We start from the raw sequence: 20450 nt of genomic DNA on the forward strand, positions 1-20450 counted from the left end.
TGATTGGCCGGATAATCCCCCGGACGGATACTGCTGGCTCAAATGAGACGTTCATTGAAAAGCAATAACCAAATCAGTGGGCAAAGCAGACTGCAGTATTCTGCAGAAAATCTATGAATGAATTACAAACAGCTTGTTCAATCTTCTTGCATTATTTGGATTGTCTGTTCTATACCACTTTGTCCACTCACTGCTTGCTTGCAGGCAGTCTACACATCCTAGTGAGTCTGGTCCTAACCCACTGCGCAGAGGTTAACACACACACACACACACACACACACTGCATCTTACACCTCTCCACTGCACAACCCAACATCACATTCTGTATCACACAGGGGAGGCTAGTGAAGGTAGAATTACAATGAGCCCGTCCACTGGTTTCAACCTCCACTCGCCTCCCCAGTTACCACACCCTCAACACTACCAATACCATCTTTTTACAGTACAGTTGGATCAAACATTACATCACACAGAATCTGTACTCTGACAACACACATCACACATTAATGTCCTACAGTTACACCAGCAAGAGTTGTGTCCTAGTGGGGTTGGCAGAGGAATAGAGAGAGGAGGAGACAGAGGAAGACAGGAAGAGAGGGAGGAGGAGACAGAAGAAGAGAAGAAGAGAGGGAGGAGGAGACGGAGACAGAGGAAGTGGAGGAGGAGGAGATGGAGGAAGAAAGACAGGAGGAAATGGAGGAAGTGAGGAAAAGAGGGAGGATGAGACAGAGGAAGTGATGGAGTAGATGGAGGAAAAGAGGGAAGAGACAGAGTAGATGGAGGAAGAGATGGAGGAGACAGAGTAGACAGAGGAAGAGATGGAGGAGAGGTGGAGAGGGAGGAGGCGGCAGAAGAGAGGAGGAGAGGGAGGAAGAGTGGATCACTGTTCCAGATGGGGCATCAGTCTCTTCCTCAAGGGCATGGAAGCACTTAGCCTCTGTGGCAGGCGAGCAATCATCCTCTCTCTAGTCCATTTGTCTGTCTACCCCTGTATGCCAACTATACTGGCAGTACACACACACACACACACACGCACGCACACGCACACGCACACACACACGCACACACACACCCTACATACCAACTATACTGCCAGTCCACACACACACACACACACACACACACACACCCTCTATGCCAACTATACTCCCAGTCCACACACAAACACACATCGCCCATGCCAACCCAGTGCCCAGTCTACCCCACTTCCCCCCCATGCCAATCATACTACTAGTGTACCTCACCCCCCCACCACCTCCATGCCAACGATAGTCAAGTCTACCCCCACTACCACCTTCTCCATGCCAGCAATACAGCCAGTCTATGCCCCCCCCACCATCACCTTCATGCCTACCATACTGCCAGTCTACCTACACCCACCATTCCAACCCAGTGCCAGTCAACCCCCCCCCCCACACACACACACCCTCCATACCAACCCAGTGTCAGTCAACCCCCCCCCCCCCCACACACACACACACACCCTCCATACCAACCCAGTGCCAGTCAACCCCCCCCCCCCCACACACACACACACACACACACACACACACCATTCCAACCCAGTGCCAGTCAACCCCCCCCCCCCCACACACACACACACACCCTCCATGCCAACCCAGTGCCAGTCAACACCCACGCCTCCCACCCCCTCCATGCCAACCCAGTGCCAGTCAATCCCCGCCCCTCCCATCCCCCCCATGCCAACCCAGTGCCCACATATCTGACAGCCTGTAATCTGTGATCTCCACACCAAGTGGTGATGGAGTCAGACAACGCATATTAATGCTGGGCTGCATGATGCAACTAAATGTAAAATACAGGCTGGAAGAAGAAGGAAGGAACCAGGCTGGAGCGAGCAGGGACCAGGGAGCCAGTGTTGGTGCATCAGAGAGGCTGGGCTAGGGCTAGGGCTAGGGCTAGGGCTAGGCACAAGTCTCTAGCAGTGATGTTTTAACCCCTCAGTAAACCTCAGTTTAGCCAATACCAGAGGATCAACAGCAGTGATGAGAAAAGTATAGGAATACTTATGTGAAGTAGTTGACAGAATTAAATATATTCTAGGTATTATGTACATTGAAATATACACAAGTAAATAGTAGTCACTTAAGGATGATGATGATCATTCCAGTTTTAATATATAGGCCAATTTCTGAATAAATCAATTGTCTTAAATGTTAATGAAATTCCTGTCTACACTAGATTGCATGTAGAGTTGGTGCATTCATTTTAGGTAAATCTATATACGCAAGTCAATATATAACAACATGATCCACTATTGTCTTGAAATTACATATGATTGTGAATATGCAAACACAGTACTGTATCAAAGATTTGTTGCATAGTTAGGCCTAATCAAATTTAAAGTGTCGTTATTTACCAACGATATAAAAATGCAAATACAACAGTTCCTAAAGCCCTCGATCGCACGCAGGTGCCACCTTTCTAAGAAAAAAACACCTTCGCATCAGTCAGTATTAAAGGTCTCCACCCAGACTCTCCCTCCCCTCTGCCCGCAGCAGCATACGCTGTTTGGTTGCTTTCTGTTACTTATTCCCTTTCCGCATTTTCCTTCCTCATCTTCTCAGTGCTGAGCCGTAGAACCGAGGTTAGAGACCTACCGTTCCCGGTGATGTGGTTCCCCACCTCCGCGTGTCCACCTTGTCTGGTCGAAGCACTAAGTTGCATGTAGAGTCCCATGTAATGTAAAGTCCCAAATATCACCCCGAACGCTCCCATCTCTGCTCTGAGATTCCAATTGTTCTTGCCTCTGTCTCTCTCACATTAGGTGTTGTGAGTTTTAGCAAATTGAATCCAGGTGATGTGTCTGTAGGCTATATAGACCCTGGTTTGAAACAGACGCGCAGGTCGCGGATGTGATGGAAGCGGTGAGATGGTGCAGCAGCCTCCCGCCAGACTGCAAACGCTGAGAACTCGACCGGTAAAAGCTCGGTCGGCTTTGGTTGCGGCGGAGGGAGATTTCTCGACAAACGCAGAGAGAGGGGAGTGCTAGGGCTGGCAATGGGGAATATCAATTAGGCGGAATGATCTGAGCGAGTGATGTATTCATTAAACTTTTAGTAGGCTGTAAATCGCAATGCTATATAGGGCCATCCATCTTTGATACACTGTCAAATGCTGAAATCAGATGCTGTCAACTGATGAGACAAATTGTATATGGGATTATAGAGTGACCTATAGATTATCTTTTCAACGGACTCTATTAGCCTACGGATCAACAGGTGGGTGTTGAATTAAATATTTCTCTCACAAGCGTCCAAGTGTGAAATGGCCCAAAAGTTACAATATAGGCCTACATGGCAGAAAATCGGCTGTGAATGATTGGCTAAATTAAGTATCTATATTTACAATTGTATTGCATAGTGCTGTCATTGTGTATGAGAAAACTAAGACGCAGAAAGCTGCTGACAATACCCTTTCTATGATCATTCTCTATGTAAACATGTTTAGAACATCGCTATACAAATAAAGTCATTATTATTATTATTATTATTATTATTATTATTATTATTATTGTTGTATTAATATTGTTGTAAATACTAGCCTATTATTATTAAACATGATGATTATTATTAGTAGTAGTATCCTCTGAATCATTCCCTATAATCAAAGATTACATGCGCATCTAGAACTCATACATACTTGATGTGGGCAGCTCCACGCGACAGTTCAAATTGAATTTGAGGACAATTTACAACACTGAGGGAAACTATGTTCCTGTCTCTACGATCAATGTATCCTCTATGGTTTGGTCGTAAAACCACACAGACGCAGACGTTGCAGCACCACGGATATAGAGGCCAAACCAACGCGCCTAGTGAACGGAGGCAGCACAAGGTGAACAGGCTCTTGTTCTACGTCCTCAGCACTAACATAGGCTACTTGCTGTACTGTGTCACCTCACTGATAGGCCTTGGTTTGTTGTTTAAGATGTATATTATTATACATCAACGATTATGTTTCCAGTAAGATCCTGTGGGAGATTACTTTAAAACATTGGTCTTTCATCCTGGACCATAAAAAGCCGCTAAGACCCACCAAAGAGCCTGCATGATGATGCTCATACTCCAATAGGCGCGACATGTTAGTTTGGCGCTGTCTATGGTGCTGAACGTCATCCGAACCGCTCTTTGGTGGGTCTTAGCGGCTTTTTATGGTCCAGGATGAAAGACCAATGTTTTAAAGTAATCTCCCACAGGATCTTACTGGAAACATAATCGTTGATTAGGGCCTAGCATTCAGAGAGGCGTTCGCATGAGATCAATCACTCCAGCCACTTCCTCACTCCTGCCGTAACAGGGGATTTAGCGGCCTAGAACCAGGGAAACCAATTATTAAATACCATTGGAGTTGCAGTTTTTCTTTCCACTTACAACACACTGCTGCGAGGAAACGGAAGCGGGAAGAAAAGCGCGGCACACGGTGTTCTATTCAATCACTCGGAAAATACAATTATTCTCCGTCCCTTCAGCTGTGAAATTGCTGTACAACCACTGTTAACACGCCGGTGTCATAATCACCGATAAGCGATGCGTGTGGCAAGCTCCTGCCAATACAATATGCAAATGACGGAACGGGACCCTCCTTATACGCGATATTGGAGCGGGGTGCTCGGTGAGCAGATGTTGCTCTGTCGGTGTCGGAGAAGTGAACGGCCTACTCCCCGCGGCGCGGCCCCTACGGTAACCGGAACCGGAGATGTGATTGATTGGCATGGAAAGGTTGCTGGAGCGTGCTCTCTCGACAAGCATCGCTATGGTGACGATGTCCTTGAGTTCTTGCCCACGCTTGGATGGCCCTCATCTGCATGTTTAGTTTAAAGCTGTGGCAGACGCATCAATAAGAATGCCCTCCCTCGCATCTCTTACTCACACGCACACGCACACACACACACACTCTCTCTCTCTCCCTCTTTCACACACACCCACTCTCTCTCTCTCTCTCTCACACACACATCATTCAAATGCACAAGAAGATTCCGTTACCAGGGAGATAGTGTTCACCACACAGTAGTGTGTCTTGGGAGATGTGGTGAATCTGTGAACCAGAGCACTGCACCAGCTGAGAAAATGAGGACACGAGGCAGCAGCTGCAAGGACCAATGAGAAATATTCTATAACAATGGAATGTTTAATGATGTTAACATTTGTGCTGAGCTATAGGAGCAACAAGGAGCCACAGGGCCAGAACACTGGCATGTAAATAAAGGACTGAGATGGAGAGTTGAGCTGGTGAATCATCGTCCTCTGCCAAGGGAGGCAGGTGGAGGTAGAAATCGAAAGACGGGCTCATTGTAATGCATGGAAAGGATTAAGGAACATGTACCGTTCCTTGCATTACAATGAGCCTGTCCTCCGATTTCTACCTCCACTAGCCTCTCGTTTGCTGCATCATCAACAATAATAATAATAATAATAATAGCTGAGATTTATGTAACGCCTTTCAAGAAACCCAAGAACGCTTTACATATTGGCAGAAAGACAGTCAGACAGACAAACACAGAAAATAGAAACTAATGCCAACTAACTAACTAGGTACAGGTAGGTTTTGAGGGCTGAATTGAAGGTGTCAGGGATAGGGGTGTTGCGGATCACTGTGGGGAGAGTTCCAGAGGAACCAGATAGGTACTGGGGGGCACAGGCATGGAGGGATTTGTAGGTGAGGAGGAGGATTTTGTATCAGATGCGGGATTTAACCGGGAGCCAGTGGAGGTGGATGAGGGTGGGGGTGATGTGCTGCCAGGGCTTGGTGTGGGTGAGAACCCTGGCAGCTGAGTTCTGCACATACTGGAATCTGTCCAGGGGTTTGCTGGGTACCCCGAACAGGACTCCATTGCAGTAGTCCAAGGAATCAGTATCTTCTTGATGTCCAGAATGAGTGTATACAGATGGGAAAGGCTGCCAATTCTGCCTTATCCTATCTATTCAGGCCAGACAGAGAGTGTGTGTGTGTGTGTGTTCGTAAGTGTAAGTGTCCTGAGCATGTGTCAATTGCTTATTGTTCTGTTCAAGTAACATGTCATGTAGTTGCCCCCTTACAATATATTTTATTTGATGTCTCACTGCCAACTAAACCCTGGCACCAGTAGATATTAATTAAATTATAGAGATTCAGAGATTCAATTCATTGTGAATAATGTGGATAGAAAGCATTGTAACAGTGTCATAATACCATTTTATAATTTATTATGCCTTTCTATCACAAAAATAATAACTCTGAAATGACAAAGAAATATTGAGGTGTGAAGACAATCTTTATTCACACACAAAACATCATCTTATCAAGATGGGGTTTTATTACCAAATGTTTATTACAAAATACATTTTACATAATTCAACAAAAAACAGAACTGACAGACGATAATGTGAGTCTGAGGATTCTACTTTAGGACTGCCCATCTTTGTGCATCATGTCAATAAAAAAAAACACATTAAGAGTGACCCGTTCACTCAGGGGAGGCTGGTGGAGGCAGAAATCGAAGGACGGGCTCATTGTAATGCATGGAACGGAATAGGGAATGGTATCAAACACATTCCTTGCATTACAATGAACCCATCCTCTGATGTATATCTCCACAAGCCTCCCCTAGTTCAAACACTGTAGTACAGCAGGGTTTCTCAACCTGCACTACACAACTGATTCAACGTCTTATGGTCTTGGTGTATTGTAAGTATTGGAGTTGTGAAACACTGCAGCACATAGAGAGCCACTCAGCCTGCCTCCTGTGGGGAGTTGGGAGGGGGTGGAGTGAGTGGGTGGGTGGGGTAGAGTTGAAGGGGGTGGGGTGGGGAGTTGAAGGGGGTGGGGAGTTGAAGGAGGTGGGGTGGGGAGTTGAAGGGGGTGGGGAGTTGAAGGGGGTGGGGTGGGGAGTTGAAGGGGGTGGGGAGTTGAAGGGGGTGGGGAGTTGAAGGGGGTGGGGTGGGGAGTTGAAGGGGGTGGGGTGGGGAGTTGAAGGGGGTGGGGTGGGGAGTTGAAGGGGGTGGGGAGTTGAAGGGGGTGGGGTGGGGGGTTGAAGGGGGTGGGGTGGGGAGTTGAAGGAGGTGGGGTGGGGAGTTGAAGGGGGTGGGGAGTTGAAGGGGGTGGGGAGGGGAGTTGAAGGGGGTGGGGAGGGGAGTTGAAGGGGGTGGGGTGGGGAGTTGAAGGGGGTGGGGTGGGGAGTTGAAGGGGGTGGGGTGGGGAGTTGAAGGGGGTGGGGTGGGGAGTTGAAGGGGGTGGGGTGGGGAGTTGAAGGGGGTGGGGTGGGGAGTTGAAGGGGGTGGGGTGGGGAGTTGAAGGGGGTGGGGTGGGGAGTTGAAGGGGGTGGGGTGGGGAGTTGAAGGGGGTGGGGGTCAGAGTTTAGAAGTTCTCCAGAAGGTCCATTATCCTCTTCTGCTCGCTCTCTTTGAACTCCTCACTCTTCCCATCACCAATGTTTTCAGCGTACTCTGCAAAAGACACAAGGGCATCCCATAATTAGGTAGAGTATCAGAGACCCTTCATGCAGGCTTGTTTTTAAATCAGTCTTCTCCGTGGATACACTTCCATGGTTCCTGTAAGCCTCAAATCAAAAGGAAGAGAAGTCAACCTGAAGAGCGAGGCGCACACACACACACACACACACACACACACACACACACAGTACACACACAGTACACACAGTACACACAGTACACACAGTACATAGACACACACACCGTAATCCATCCACACTGTGTAAAATGTGTAAAATGACAAGGCTTAGCTCAGAGACAAAGATTTAGAGAAAGCTACATCACTGCCACCTGAAAAGCCTCTCTATCAGAGAGAACAGTAGATTGTGAGCTAGCACACACAGCTGTCTGAAGCTACAGTCCATTCCCCATCCCTAGAGCAAGGGCGTTCTCCTGTAGGTCAACATACTGCAGTCCTAACGCAGTATACTGTACTAACACTGTAGATCCCACTGCCCTATACATCTTTATTCTTATAACACACACACACACACACACACACACACACACACACACACACACACACACACACACACACACACACACACACACACTTTATCCTTATATCCCCACCGATTCTCTCAGGGGTTCACACTGTATAACTTCAGTCTGTGCTGAACCATCATAATATACAGAAACTATCACCCTATATCCCTTTATAACCCTTCAATATATAACCCTACAGGATAACCCTACAATATATAACCCTACAGAATATATGTGTGGTGGCCTGGGAAAACCCGTCGGATGTCGCTGGCGTTCGTTTGTGGCAAAGAGCAAAAATAGATGGAAATGTCCTATTTCGGCGATTTTTATATTATGTGGTATTCTAGTACATTGAACTCCATACTACATTATGGTGAATAAACATTTTAAGAAAACAAAAGAGAAAGTACTTATTTTTATGTTTTTGTGGTGGGTAGTTTGCTAGCGAAACAACGTCACGTTGAACGTGTCTCATTCTCAGTTAAGCAACGCACGCACACATGAGCGAAAGGAGAGACGATACTTCCACCTGTGTTATTGCCAGTTTACTGATGCTCACAATAAGCATAAAGTAATAAAATCTTAAATAGAAGACACACAAATGGATCTGTCCCTCGCATACCGACGAGGCGAGCAGACTAACACCGCATCACAAGCAGACAAACGAGACCGGCCGATCTGCATAGGCTCCTCCCCCGACCCGGAGGAGAAAGGGGTAGGGGGCAGCATGGGGGCAGCATTTCTCACCTTTCACTTTTTTTGACATGATACATTAAAATGCTCATAACTTTTTAAAATAAAGGGCTATCTCAGTCATTCAGCTAGTCACCAGTTATGAATAGCTGAGAACTTCTAATTGATGGAAATATAAAAAAACGAAAATGTCAAAATGCCACCATGTGAAGGGTTTTCCCAGGCCACCACACATATGCTACAGTATATAAACCCTACATTATATAACATACAGTATATAACATACAGTATACAACCTTACAGCAGGTGTCACCAATTACATTTGTCCAAGGGCCAGAATTTTTCTAAACATACACTGTGGGGGCTGGACTTTTGGGATTTTGAACTTTGCGTGAAACTGCGTGCACCTCTACGCACACTGGTACCCATGCGTACGCACAGAAACTGGAGAAATTAGCAACAACGACTCCGCTGGCAGAAGGATGAAACTGGAGAAACTCTTTGAAATACCTTGTATTATGCCTATTGTCTTATGTCTTGTGCTGCAATGTCAGGAACCGAAGCCTAACACTTTTACTCTCTTAAGGGCTCTGCACACAGCGTGCGATTTCTGTTGCGCGTCAACGTTCCATTTTGAAGTTTGAATGGAAGTCTATGAGAAAATCATAAAACATCGCATCCCAATGCACACAGCGTGCGATGCAATTTCTGTTGTATGTTCTCATAGACTTCCATTCAAACTTCAAAATGGAACGTTGACGCGCAACAGAAATCGCACGCTGTGTGCAGAGCCCTTTACACTCGTGTAATGTGACGTAACAATAAACTTGAAACATTCATGGCTTTTCTACAATGCTGATCTGGTTAGATCTGATCAAAATCTGGTTAGATGATGAACTGCGTTTCCTTGTCTTAGTACTTGTCAATGACAATAAGGTTGAATCTAATCTAATAAAAAAAAAAAAAACATGATTTAGGATAATAAATAGAAAGGGAGATATCTGTTTTTGCAGAACAACCCCTCAAATATGTTGTATAGTTTAATCAGGAATCATATTTAATTGGACACTTGGATGTTATGAAATTATCATAAATAATAAGGTAAACAATAGGACGAATTATGTTTAAACTGATTCGGTTGTTGATGCCGTCTGGCACATAGATATTATATACGTATATATTATCTATGGTCTGGTAGACGAGAGAAGAGTTTCATATTGTTATGATGTGTCCGTTGTGTGGAACTGTTGCGCAGAAATTGTCTCGGTGAAATTTATTTTTTACACCGTTCTGTCGGGGCATTTCACTGACCATTTATAGGCAACTATGGGTGTTAAAAAGGATGGGACAAGATGTTCGTTCACGTGCGCAAATCTCATCTCATCAATCTCATCTCATCATCATCGCATCCATTTTTCCCTTTAAGAATAGGAAACAGCTACTCTACACCTACTCTAAAATAACATGTAGGTTAATTTAGTTGTTTCATTGTCATGTCCTGGTAGAACGAAGCAAAATTGATTAGTCCAATCTGCATTAAACAGTCTATTTTCGGTAACAACTTTACATTTCTTTGTAGCCATTTGATGAACTTAGTTATTTGTCTTATCTGTCCCGCTTTTCGATTCACTACAACTGACGTATTAATATTATGTTGCGTGCCAAGGAAGGGGACTGGACTATACAGGAAATGCAGGTTGGAATTAAGATGGAACATTTCTTCTTTGATTGCTGAAATTATGAATTATGTTTGAAATAGTGCCAAAAATTTCTTTAAAAATTATAATTTTGTTATCAAATTATAATGTTTTCCTTCTGGCATTTCTCCAAAGATTCTTGCAGGCCGGATGTGGCCCGCGGGCCACCTATTGGTGATCCATGCCCTACAGTATATAACCCTACAATATATAACCCTCTCTCTAGGTTACATTCTAGTTCTCTCAGTGCAGTACACCTTGATCCTTTTTCTGCATCTTCCACCTGTTCTCTCAGGGCTTCCTATAACTGCAACCTCTGCCTTCTCAACACAATACCCTGCATCCCTTTAAAACCCTACAGCATATAACCCTTTATCAGTGTTCCGTTCTAGTTCTCAAAACGCAGTATGCCGTATATCCATCTCTACATCCCCCTCTTACTGCGGAGCCATTCCCTAAGGGGCACATCTGAGTTCAGCCTATTCTGTGTTAACACAATAGAGCCTCTTTCCTTTTCTTTTCTTCTCTCTCTCTTATCAGCTCTGTGGAGAGTCAGTCAGGTGAAGCCTCTGAAAAGTGTATTTGTAAGTCTAATGCGCAGCGGTGAGCCGGGTCCCTGAGCAGGTAGGGGCCTGCTGAAGGATTACCCAGCAAGCCCAGGGACCTTGGGAGAGAGAGAGACAGAGAGATGAGAGAAAGAGAGATGAGAGAGAGTGAGAGAGCACATCAAACCAGGGGTTGTTTCTGTGAAGAGCAGCAGGGGAGGAGAGAATAAAGGGGCTTCTGACAGCGGCCCGACACACATGCCTCTAAACACATTGGGGAGGCAGAAACCCAGGGAATACATACATACACACACACACACACACACACACGCACGATTAATACTTTCATGAAATTCAGTGTCCACACACACACATAGGCATACACGCACACAACCCATCAGGGCTGTCAACCTCACATTCACGCCTAGTGCTTGAGGATCAAGCAGTAAGAAAAGAGAGGGACTCCTGAGTTCCAATAGACTACAGGCTCAGCTCACTCGTCTGTCTGCATGCCTGTGTGTGTGTGTGTGTGTGTGTGTGTGTGTGTGTGTGTGTATGTGTGTGCGTGCATGCATGATGGTGTGTGCCATTAGGGCTGCCACAAACGATTATTTTCATAGTCGACTAGTCACCGATTATTTTAACGATTAGTCGACTAATCGGATCATAAATTACAGCTTATCGCACAATTACTCAATTGCTCTTATTTAGCTATCATCTTCTAAATCAGCTTCTAAATTTAGCTTGAAGTTGTTAGTTGTTGTTGTAGGCATGTGCTAACTAAAAATAAAGACAATTAAAATGATTGTTCACTCAAAAATAGATATTTTAATGAACTTTGCAGATTTATTTCTGGCATCACTTGCATGTAATGTAATGTAAAGAGTAGTAGAGGGTGCAAACTGCTGAGTAAAATGAGGTAGGCTAGGCACTAGGCAACAAAAAGAATACAAAAACAAAAATAAATACTTGTACAGAGTACAAAAGTTTTGCTTTGCTTCACTCATCTCATAGTAGAACGCGCCTTCTTAGCACTGTAACGTTAAGACAACATTTTTAGCTATTTGATAAGTATCGCTTTGATGACAACGTTACAGCACATAACGTAAAATAATGTCAGAAGGCTTTTAAAATAACGATATCGTTAGCCAATAACAAGCTAACTAGCTTACCGAGACGAGCCATCGTCTTCCTCGTCATCTGCCACAACGTGCTTCCTTTTTAGATGCTCGCGCATCATAGACGTGCTGCCATGATAAGCGAGTTCAGCTTTGCAAATTTTACATTTTACATTCTTTTTTTCAACGTTGTGGTTGAAATGCCCCCACACTTTAGAGGTACGAGGACAGGAAGACATTTCTCTGTTTGTTTTTCCGGGGAAGTCACGTGTGCCCCGGATGACCGACACTGCGCATGTACATCAAAGACACTGGGAGATGCTAGCCAGTGGCAGCTTCAGGGAAGAAAAACGAATGCTTATCGAATGAAATGAATGGTCTTTATTGTCATTGATATAGTACAGGTACCAAACAACGACATTTGGGAGGGGGGGTGCCAGGAAAAAATAAATAAAAAATAAAATAAATAAAAACGCTTATTTCAGCTCCAAAAAAACATGCAACTACGGCGATTACCAAATATGGCGGCGACGATTTTGGTAATTGACGTCGTCGCGACTAGTCGACTAATCGTGGCAGCCCTATGTGCCATCAGGCTTTTCAACGCCTGGCCCTCACCGTCCTACCCTCTCCTGACACCAGCCACCAGAACACTATCATCACTAGCATTCCCGAACCTGAAGACCGGCATTGCGGACTTCTCCACCTGTCACTACGGCGACTGATCAGAGGGGTTGATAAGGCATGACGAATTCTGCCTCCATTTGCCGGGTCGCTGGCGAGGGCTGCCTGCTCCGTGGCGAACGTCACGCCTCATTTCGGGGGCAGCCTCGGTGGTGACAAGCTGGGTTAATCATCTCACCGTCTCAGTGCTCAATGTGTCCAATAGAGAGACCTTTTGTAAAAAACCCACTTTTAGCCTTTTAGCTGTAGTTTCTATACATTTTGACATGAATTCTCTCTCTCTCTCTCTCTCTCTCTCTCAATCCAGCTACACGCTGTTTAAATATCCCTGGGTGAACCCTTCTTCTATAAGGCATATTCATCCTATATCCAGCTTCTCTGTTTGTCTTTCAGAGAGCTCAGGTTCACATTCAGAGACACAGACTAGGGCTGCACGATTTGGGGAAAAAAATCGAATTGCGATTATTTGGACAGATATCGCGATTGCGATTAATTTGCGATTATTTTTTTAAAAAATAGCAAAAAAAAAAAAAAAAAAAGGGGAGTTTTTGTAAAGTGTGGCCATATCTCCGGCTAGGAAGGTCGTATCAACGTGCAGTTTGTTTGTACGTCTTCAGGGGACTTAGAGGCTCCCTCCTCTAGCACCCCCACAGCCCGAGCTACGAGTGAAAGAACTAAACTTACATTGGGTTGCTTTAAAGTTGGGTTGCTTTAAAATCAAGCTTCAGATTAAAACATGTGATGGAGCATTACTAACCTGACTCAGGTGGTTTGTTTCACACAACCATCTAGGAAAGCTTAATTGGAAGCTGTTTGGAAAAGGGCAGGTACTTTCAAAAAATACTTGGCAGGTGATCTATTTTCACAGAGCATTACCACATGATACCATCAAACTATTAACTGCTCTAATTCTAATGCAAGGATGAGAACTTAAAAGATATGAATTGTATATATGATAACCTCATCTCATCTAGACAGGTGGCTACTTTCTAAGATGATCCAGCTATTAAAATGATCATTTGGGGATACACTGTGACTATAACTGAAAGGACCACATCTAGATGACTCGGTCAACAGTCGAACTGATGAATGATAGAATGGTGGTCTCTGACTATGGAGCACAGACACACGTCACCTTGACTTAGGAATCTGTGACATACTTCAGCCCAAGGCTAGGCTAGGCTAACCTCTGCGTCTTTAAAGCCGGCTGGTATGAACGAATGGTATGAGGTTATGCATACAGGACACATTCATGTTTGACAACAGAACAGTTAACTTCCATGTATCCATAAGCCTGCTATACTATATAAACACCAACCCGCAGGTTGCTGAGACTGTCAACTCTGTGTCTGTACTTTAACGCCGGGTTAGCATGAGTAGCTAAGCTAAGCTACCGTCTCAAAGACTACAAGTTAGCTAAGCTAAGTTTAAGGCTGGACTAACAGCACCGACATGCACTTGGCTGGTACAGTTAGTATAGTGAAATTGTACACTTACCTGTCGCAATTATAACATACTAACGTTTATCATACGTCCAGTAAGCCATGTGGTGTCTAATTGTCTCCGTTACGTTAGCCCAAAGTCTCATAATAATTGGACTGACTGTCGTGACACAACCTATGCCTGCGTTCGTAAATTCGCTCTGAGAGCGCCGGGTTCAAAGTCATAAAGAGACCAAGTAATTTGATTGGACAAGAGGCATTCCATGAGTGCTGATCAAATTTCCAAAAGAGGTTTTAATCTCAATGTGACTTTCTGGTAAAATAAAGGTTTAAAAAAAAAAATCATTTCAAATCGCGATTTCGATTTAAAATCGATTAATCGTGCAGCCCTAACACAGACATGGCCGTCCTTCCCCCCATCCTCTCCTCATGTGTTTAACCTTTATATGCTGCCACTTCCCATGCAGGAGACAGGCTGGTAATGGGGGAGGTCAGGAGAGAAACGGCCTCTCTAATCCGCACACATGCACGTACGGAGTGTGAATACAAAATGAGAGACAAACAAACACTTGGGTCCCAGGGGGACGGGAGGACGGTGCTCACAGCTTCAGTGAAGCACCACAACAGCTGATTCACTACACTGTCCACAGTCACATGACACCTGACTGACAGCTCTAATCTGCATCAGAACACTAGGACAGGGGTGGAGGGTGGGAGAGAGGGGGAGAGCGGGCAGGGCAGGATACTCTACATCCCCCTGCCACTAGTCGACAATGATGCAGACGAAAATCTGTACTCCTCTTTTCCTTAAGAAATAGATCAACCAGTTGAAAAACCAGTACAAATGTGGGGAGTAGAAAGTAGAATACATGATGACATCACTCACCTCTCATGATGTGTCGGACCACCTTGACAGACCCTCCTCGTAGGTTGAGAATCTGCTGGACCCTCTGGTGGAGCTGAGGGAGGGAGAGATAGAGGGAGAGAAAAAGAGAGACAGAAGGAGAGAGAGAAGGGGGGGGGGCAGGACAGGGTGAAGTTGGTCATCCAAGCACTCTAGAATGTGGACAATTTGGGCAACTTTATTCAGCCTCGACACTAAATGAGTTAAGTTTACTTCCGGACCGCTAACCCGTGCCCCTACAGTACGTGGAGGGTACTGCAGCCTTCCAGACAGTACTGTACCTGTGAGATGCCAGAGTTGCTGATCTCCACCATGATATAGCAGAGCAGCTGGAGGACAAAGAGGCCTGCGTCTAGACGCCTAAGGTAGAACTCATCCTCCACCATGTCATCCAGGATCTCCCCACGACGCACCATGTCCTGTTACACACACATGCGCGCGCACGCACACGCACACACACACACACACACACACACACACACACAGGAATAAACAGAGAGAAACTATTCATTCAGGTGTCTCAACCGTCTCCACTCCAATCCCTTTATTGATCAACGCAGCACAAATCAATTGATTTAAGAGTTAGGTGTCAGGAGGGCCTCAAGCGGCTCTGCTCGCATGCACAGCGGCATAGTTATCCATCTTAACCAGCCTGTCAGTCTGCCAATAACACACACCTGTCAATACACACACTGCTGGCCAATAACACACACTTGTCACACACTGCTAGCATTCATCAATCATGATAATGAGACACAGATATGGAATGGTGGAGGTAGAAATCGGAGGACGGGCTCATTATAACACCTGGAATGGATTAAGGAATGGTATCAAACATGTAATTTGATACTATTCCTCATTCCGTTCCATGCATTACAATGAGCCCATCCATTCTACCTCCACCAGCCTCAATGTGTAGCGTTAGTGCAACCCAACTCTATGTTACCTCAGACTGCTGCTAAGCCAGGACAATAGAAGGTGGTTTACTGTGAAGCCGAAGGCGCACAGCCACGTTGTGGGGGACAATATTATTTTTTATTGTGTAAAAGAAAAAGCCTTCTCAAGGGTTTAACTCTGGCTGGGTCATCAGAGCCAGGTTGCGGCCTGGTGCGCAAACACACACACAAACACAAACATGCCGTGCCCTAGTCTAGTGATAAGGACATCAGCTCACAGGAATAGCAATCACTTCGCTGTGCAAAAACAAACAAACAAACAAACAAACAATGCAGCTCCTAAAATAGGTCTGTGATGAAAACAAGCTGCTTTTCAAATGTGCTGCCAGAAGGCTAATACGCTCGACATTTACAGCAAATCCAAAAGCCATAACATAATTTGAAAGCTTTACGTCGTAGACTAGGCTAACTCCCCAGAAGGCTATCGCACAATGATTTACAGTCTAAATCAAGACCCACTCAAACAAGCTAATTATGTTACACTTAATAAACAACTCAATGATGAAGTTATCAACTTAGGAAAGCCGATATCCGAGGAACTATTTTTGGGGGAACGTTGTTTAAAAAATGTGTTCATTTGAATGAATTTTAAAAGATGAAAATGGCAACGTTAGTTAACGAGTATCTACTACTATCAACATCACTAAAGTTAGCAACAGAAAGCTAGCTAACGTCAAAGTTAATGTTAACGTAAAATTGTTGCTCGCCAGCCAAATGATGGTAATCGTATTGTTGGTGTCCGTTGCTGTTTACAATTAGTTTGTAAAGACTTTTATCTGACCGTTTGTAAATGAACGGATTTCAGAGCGCTCTATGACGTTGAAACCAGAGCGCTCTGAAACCAGAGCAGATTTCGAGATAATAAAACAGCTGTGTTGACACTGAAAACCTGTGTAGGCCTACTTTTTTCCACACAGAAAATGTATCAGGAATCGATAAGGGAATCGATAAAGAATCGAACCGATCTTATCAATTCCTATCCCTAGTGTGTGTGTGTGTGTGTGTGTGTGGGTGTGTGTGGTGTGTGTGGGTGTAACGAGCAGGGTACGATAAGACTGCATTAGCAGACAGAGGTGTTTCCATCTACTGGCCCTGATGCAGAAGCTACACACATGTACACATGTACACATGTACACACACACACACACACACACACAAACATTCTCTCAAATTAAGTCCTCCAGGCCTCTTTGAGAATGCTTTTCCTTTCCTCTTGCCAGACATTTTCATACTGAGTATGAGGAGAGGAAAAGAGAGGAGAGGAAAAGTATTCGCCCAAAAGCCTGGAGGACTTAATAAATTAATTAACGTAGAGAGCCTGACAACCTATAGAACAACGCTGGAGAGAGAGAGAACATAATTAAGATGGACAGAGAGAGACACAGAACGCAATATGGAGAGAGAGAGAATGTGATAAGGAGAGAAAGAGAGAAGGTGATTTTCAGTGTCAGACCAGCGCAGGTGTTAGGATGACAGCAGGAGAAGAGGGCCTGACACTGGGCTTGTGTGGAGTCTGTTGATGCTGAATTAAGCACACGTCTTTGTCAGCACTTTCAGGTGGCTTACTGTTAAGGAACACAACACAGGTGTGCACGCAAGCGCTCACACACGCACACACAGAGATTCCCCCAACACACACTTTAAGCCAACACAGGGCTTAATAAGACTCTGGTGTGTTTGTGCATGTGCGTGTGCGTGTGATTACCTAGGCGCTTTCCAGACCTGCTCCCCAGGCAGCGACTGTCAATCCCTCTGCACATAGACTGCAGCCTCTCCACAACCCCACCGCACACACAGACTCAGCTAATGGATGTCACAGAGCCAGGCTCAGCTAATGGATGTCAGAGAAATGGATGCCTTCCCTTTAATGAGGTCGCAGGAGCAGGTCAGGGGAGGGAAGATAGGAAGAAGAGAGGGGGAGAGAGAGAGAACAAAAGAAAGAGAGAGAGAGGGAGGGAGGGGGAGAGAGGGAGGGAGGGGGAGAGAGGGAGATAGGAGCTGGTAATAGACAGCGCCTGCAACCACCCACATTAAAATTGGCAGAGTACGCTATTGTGGGATAGGCTTAGCGTGGGAGGTAGGAGATAGAGACAACCTCCATCACCCCACAGCATGAACCATCATTTATTTTCCTCCATCAAACTACAATGATGTCTCTTTTCTATCCTGTACTCTATCTATGTGTATGTATGTAGCGGAGGCTAGTGGAGGCTGAAATCAGAGGACGGGCTCATTATAATAAATGGAGCGGAATGAGGAATGGTATCAAACACATTGTGTTTCTGATTTCATTGAGTCTGACTGGAGGAGGGGGAGAGAGAAGGGAGGAGGGAGAGAACTTAACACTGCTTTCTCCTTCTGATAGCAAGATAGGGGAGGGGAAGGAGAGAGGGGAAGAGAGAGAGAGAGAGAGAGAGAGAGAGAGGAGGGGGGGCGGGGTTGAGGGAGAGGGACTGTCTGAGACTGAGAGAAAGACAAAGAAAGAGACCAGAGAGAGAGAGAGACCAGCTGCAACCAATTCTAACCTAAAGTAACTTTTCTTGAAGAAAACACACATGCGCACAGCCAAAGAATCTCACTGTACGAGTTCAATCATATACAGACAAACAAACAGCCGGGTCCTCAGAAACTGCACTGAGGCGTTCTGCTGTGTTGTGGTGCACTTGAGAGGTGTTTTGCTGTGCCTCATCATTCTACCAGAGAGCACCCTTTTATTAGGACCACAGAGGGAGGGAGGAAGAGGGGGACGGGAGCTTATTAAACCTTGGTCCTGAGGACTCCTTAGATCAACAAACTCCTGTGGAAACCTCTCAATACACATTGCAGAGAGAGGAAAACATTTTGCTTAGCCTCCAGAATTCTGAGGGAACATTAACAAGCTGAAACGACTAGGCGATAAAACCAGATGCGCTGACGGCAGCCATATTGGACAAAGGACAATGAGGGAGTTAGTGTTGGGGGGAAGGGGAGGTTCTTTATGGCAAGGTGGTCTCTTTATAGATACAGGTCAGGACATGTTAGAGCCAGACGCCAGGACTGAAATAAGATAGTTAAAATAAACAGTTACGATGCAGACAATTGGGTTCAGGTACTTGTCTGGAACAGCAATACACTCCGTGCAATGTAATGTGTTAACGCTGGACCTATTCTATGTGTGGTAGTGTTAGACCTATTCAATGTGTGTTAGTGATAGACCTATTGTATGTGTTAGTGATAGAGCTATTCAATGTGAGTGTTAGAGACAGACCTATTGTATGTGTTAGTGATAGACCTATGGTATGTGTGTGTTAGTGATAGACCTATTCTATGTGAGGGCAAAAGAAAGCCACAAAGACATTTTAATTGTGTAACTATTTTGTTCATTAATAAAGATAACAACAATTATTATAACCATCGTATTATGTCATTTCAATATATTATAGACCATCTCTTTATAACAAGCATAACAAAAAAATCACTAGTATGCCGATGTCTCTAGCTAGCTATCTAAGTTACAACAATGTTTTAAGGCTGACACCCTCGCATTTCGTATGACAGTCTCGCATTTTGACATATTTCCATGTCGCATTTCAACCACTACCCCTTGTAACTCGTTTCAGAGGAGCTAGCCGAAAAGCGAGGGGTAGGGGTAAAAATGAGAAATGGGATTGGACCTTAGTGACGGACCTATGCTATGTGCATCCAGGTAGCAACACGCACAGACAATATGCTCGAAATATAAGATACTTATAAAGACCAGTGATGATACAGTACAACCCATTGAGTTCAAGTTCTTCAATCTGTATCCACTACACAATCTCATTCTGAGAGATCAGATTGGCCCATTTCACGTGCATCAACATCAGGGGGAGGCTCGTGGAGGTAGAAATCAGAGGCCGGCTCATTGTAATGGGACGGAATATGGAATGGTATCAATCACACGTGGCACATGATTTCTACCTCCACCAGCCTTTTCTGATCGACATACACACACAGTGTCTGAGCCTTGAAGGGGTTCTATCTCCTGGTCATGCCTTCCTTTAGAGCTGGGGTCACCAAAACCTGTATGCCTCTTCTGCAAGGAAACAGTAGCTGTTGCAAAAGAATACCAAAGAATATCTTTGCGGTCACAATTACACACGGCATGCAGCTTTATAGCGGGCTAGTTTGAAAATGCACTGGGCAACCGTGGGCCACACAACTGGTGGTTGTGCAATCAAACACTCTGGTGAGACAGGTTGAAATGTGAGAAATGACAGCGTCGGGAAGCGGCCACGGTCCTGAAGTTGGGCTCGTACTCCGTTGTTGCTATGAAGGCACTGGTCAAGATGTTCGTTGGTCAGCCGATTTTTGCTCTTTGCGAGACGCCATGATGAGACGCCACACAGAGAGATGCTGCGGTTGCATTTTCTTGAGCAGTCACTGTGTTATTAATAGCTATAACAGAGTGCTCAGA

At 45.1% G+C, this 20450-nt stretch overlaps 2 protein-coding genes across 2 annotated transcripts in view; both read right to left on the reverse strand.

Annotated features, from left to right (window-relative positions):
• vstm2la (V-set and transmembrane domain containing 2 like a) overlaps positions 1-2739 on the reverse strand; it is a gene marked incomplete at both ends in the record, with an annotated part of 30403 nt that extends 27664 nt beyond the window's left edge. Inside the window, one exon of the mRNA XM_080533742.1 lies at positions 2622-2739. Within this exon, the coding sequence (XP_080389868.1) occupies positions 2622-2739 (118 nt within the window). The remainder of the gene's footprint in view (positions 1-2621) is intronic.
• Positions 2740-7228: 4489 nt separating this feature from the next.
• The window catches only part of ctnnbl1 (catenin, beta like 1), a 51940-nt gene continuing 38718 nt past the window's right edge, over positions 7229-20450 (reverse strand). Inside the window, exons 14-16 of the mRNA XM_080533786.1 lie at positions 15341-15478; positions 15042-15114; positions 7229-7445 (exon numbers count right to left, since the gene is read on the reverse strand). Coding sequence (XP_080389912.1) covers positions 7357-7445; positions 15042-15114; positions 15341-15478 — 300 coding nt within the window. The 3' untranslated portion in view covers positions 7229-7356. The remainder of the gene's footprint in view (positions 7446-15041; positions 15115-15340; positions 15479-20450) is intronic.

The sequence above is a fragment of the Nansenia antarctica genome, assembly GCF_963989245.1.
Source record: "Nansenia antarctica genome assembly, chromosome: 6".
In the NCBI taxonomy this organism is placed as follows: Eukaryota; Metazoa; Chordata; class Actinopteri; order Argentiniformes; family Microstomatidae; genus Nansenia; species Nansenia antarctica.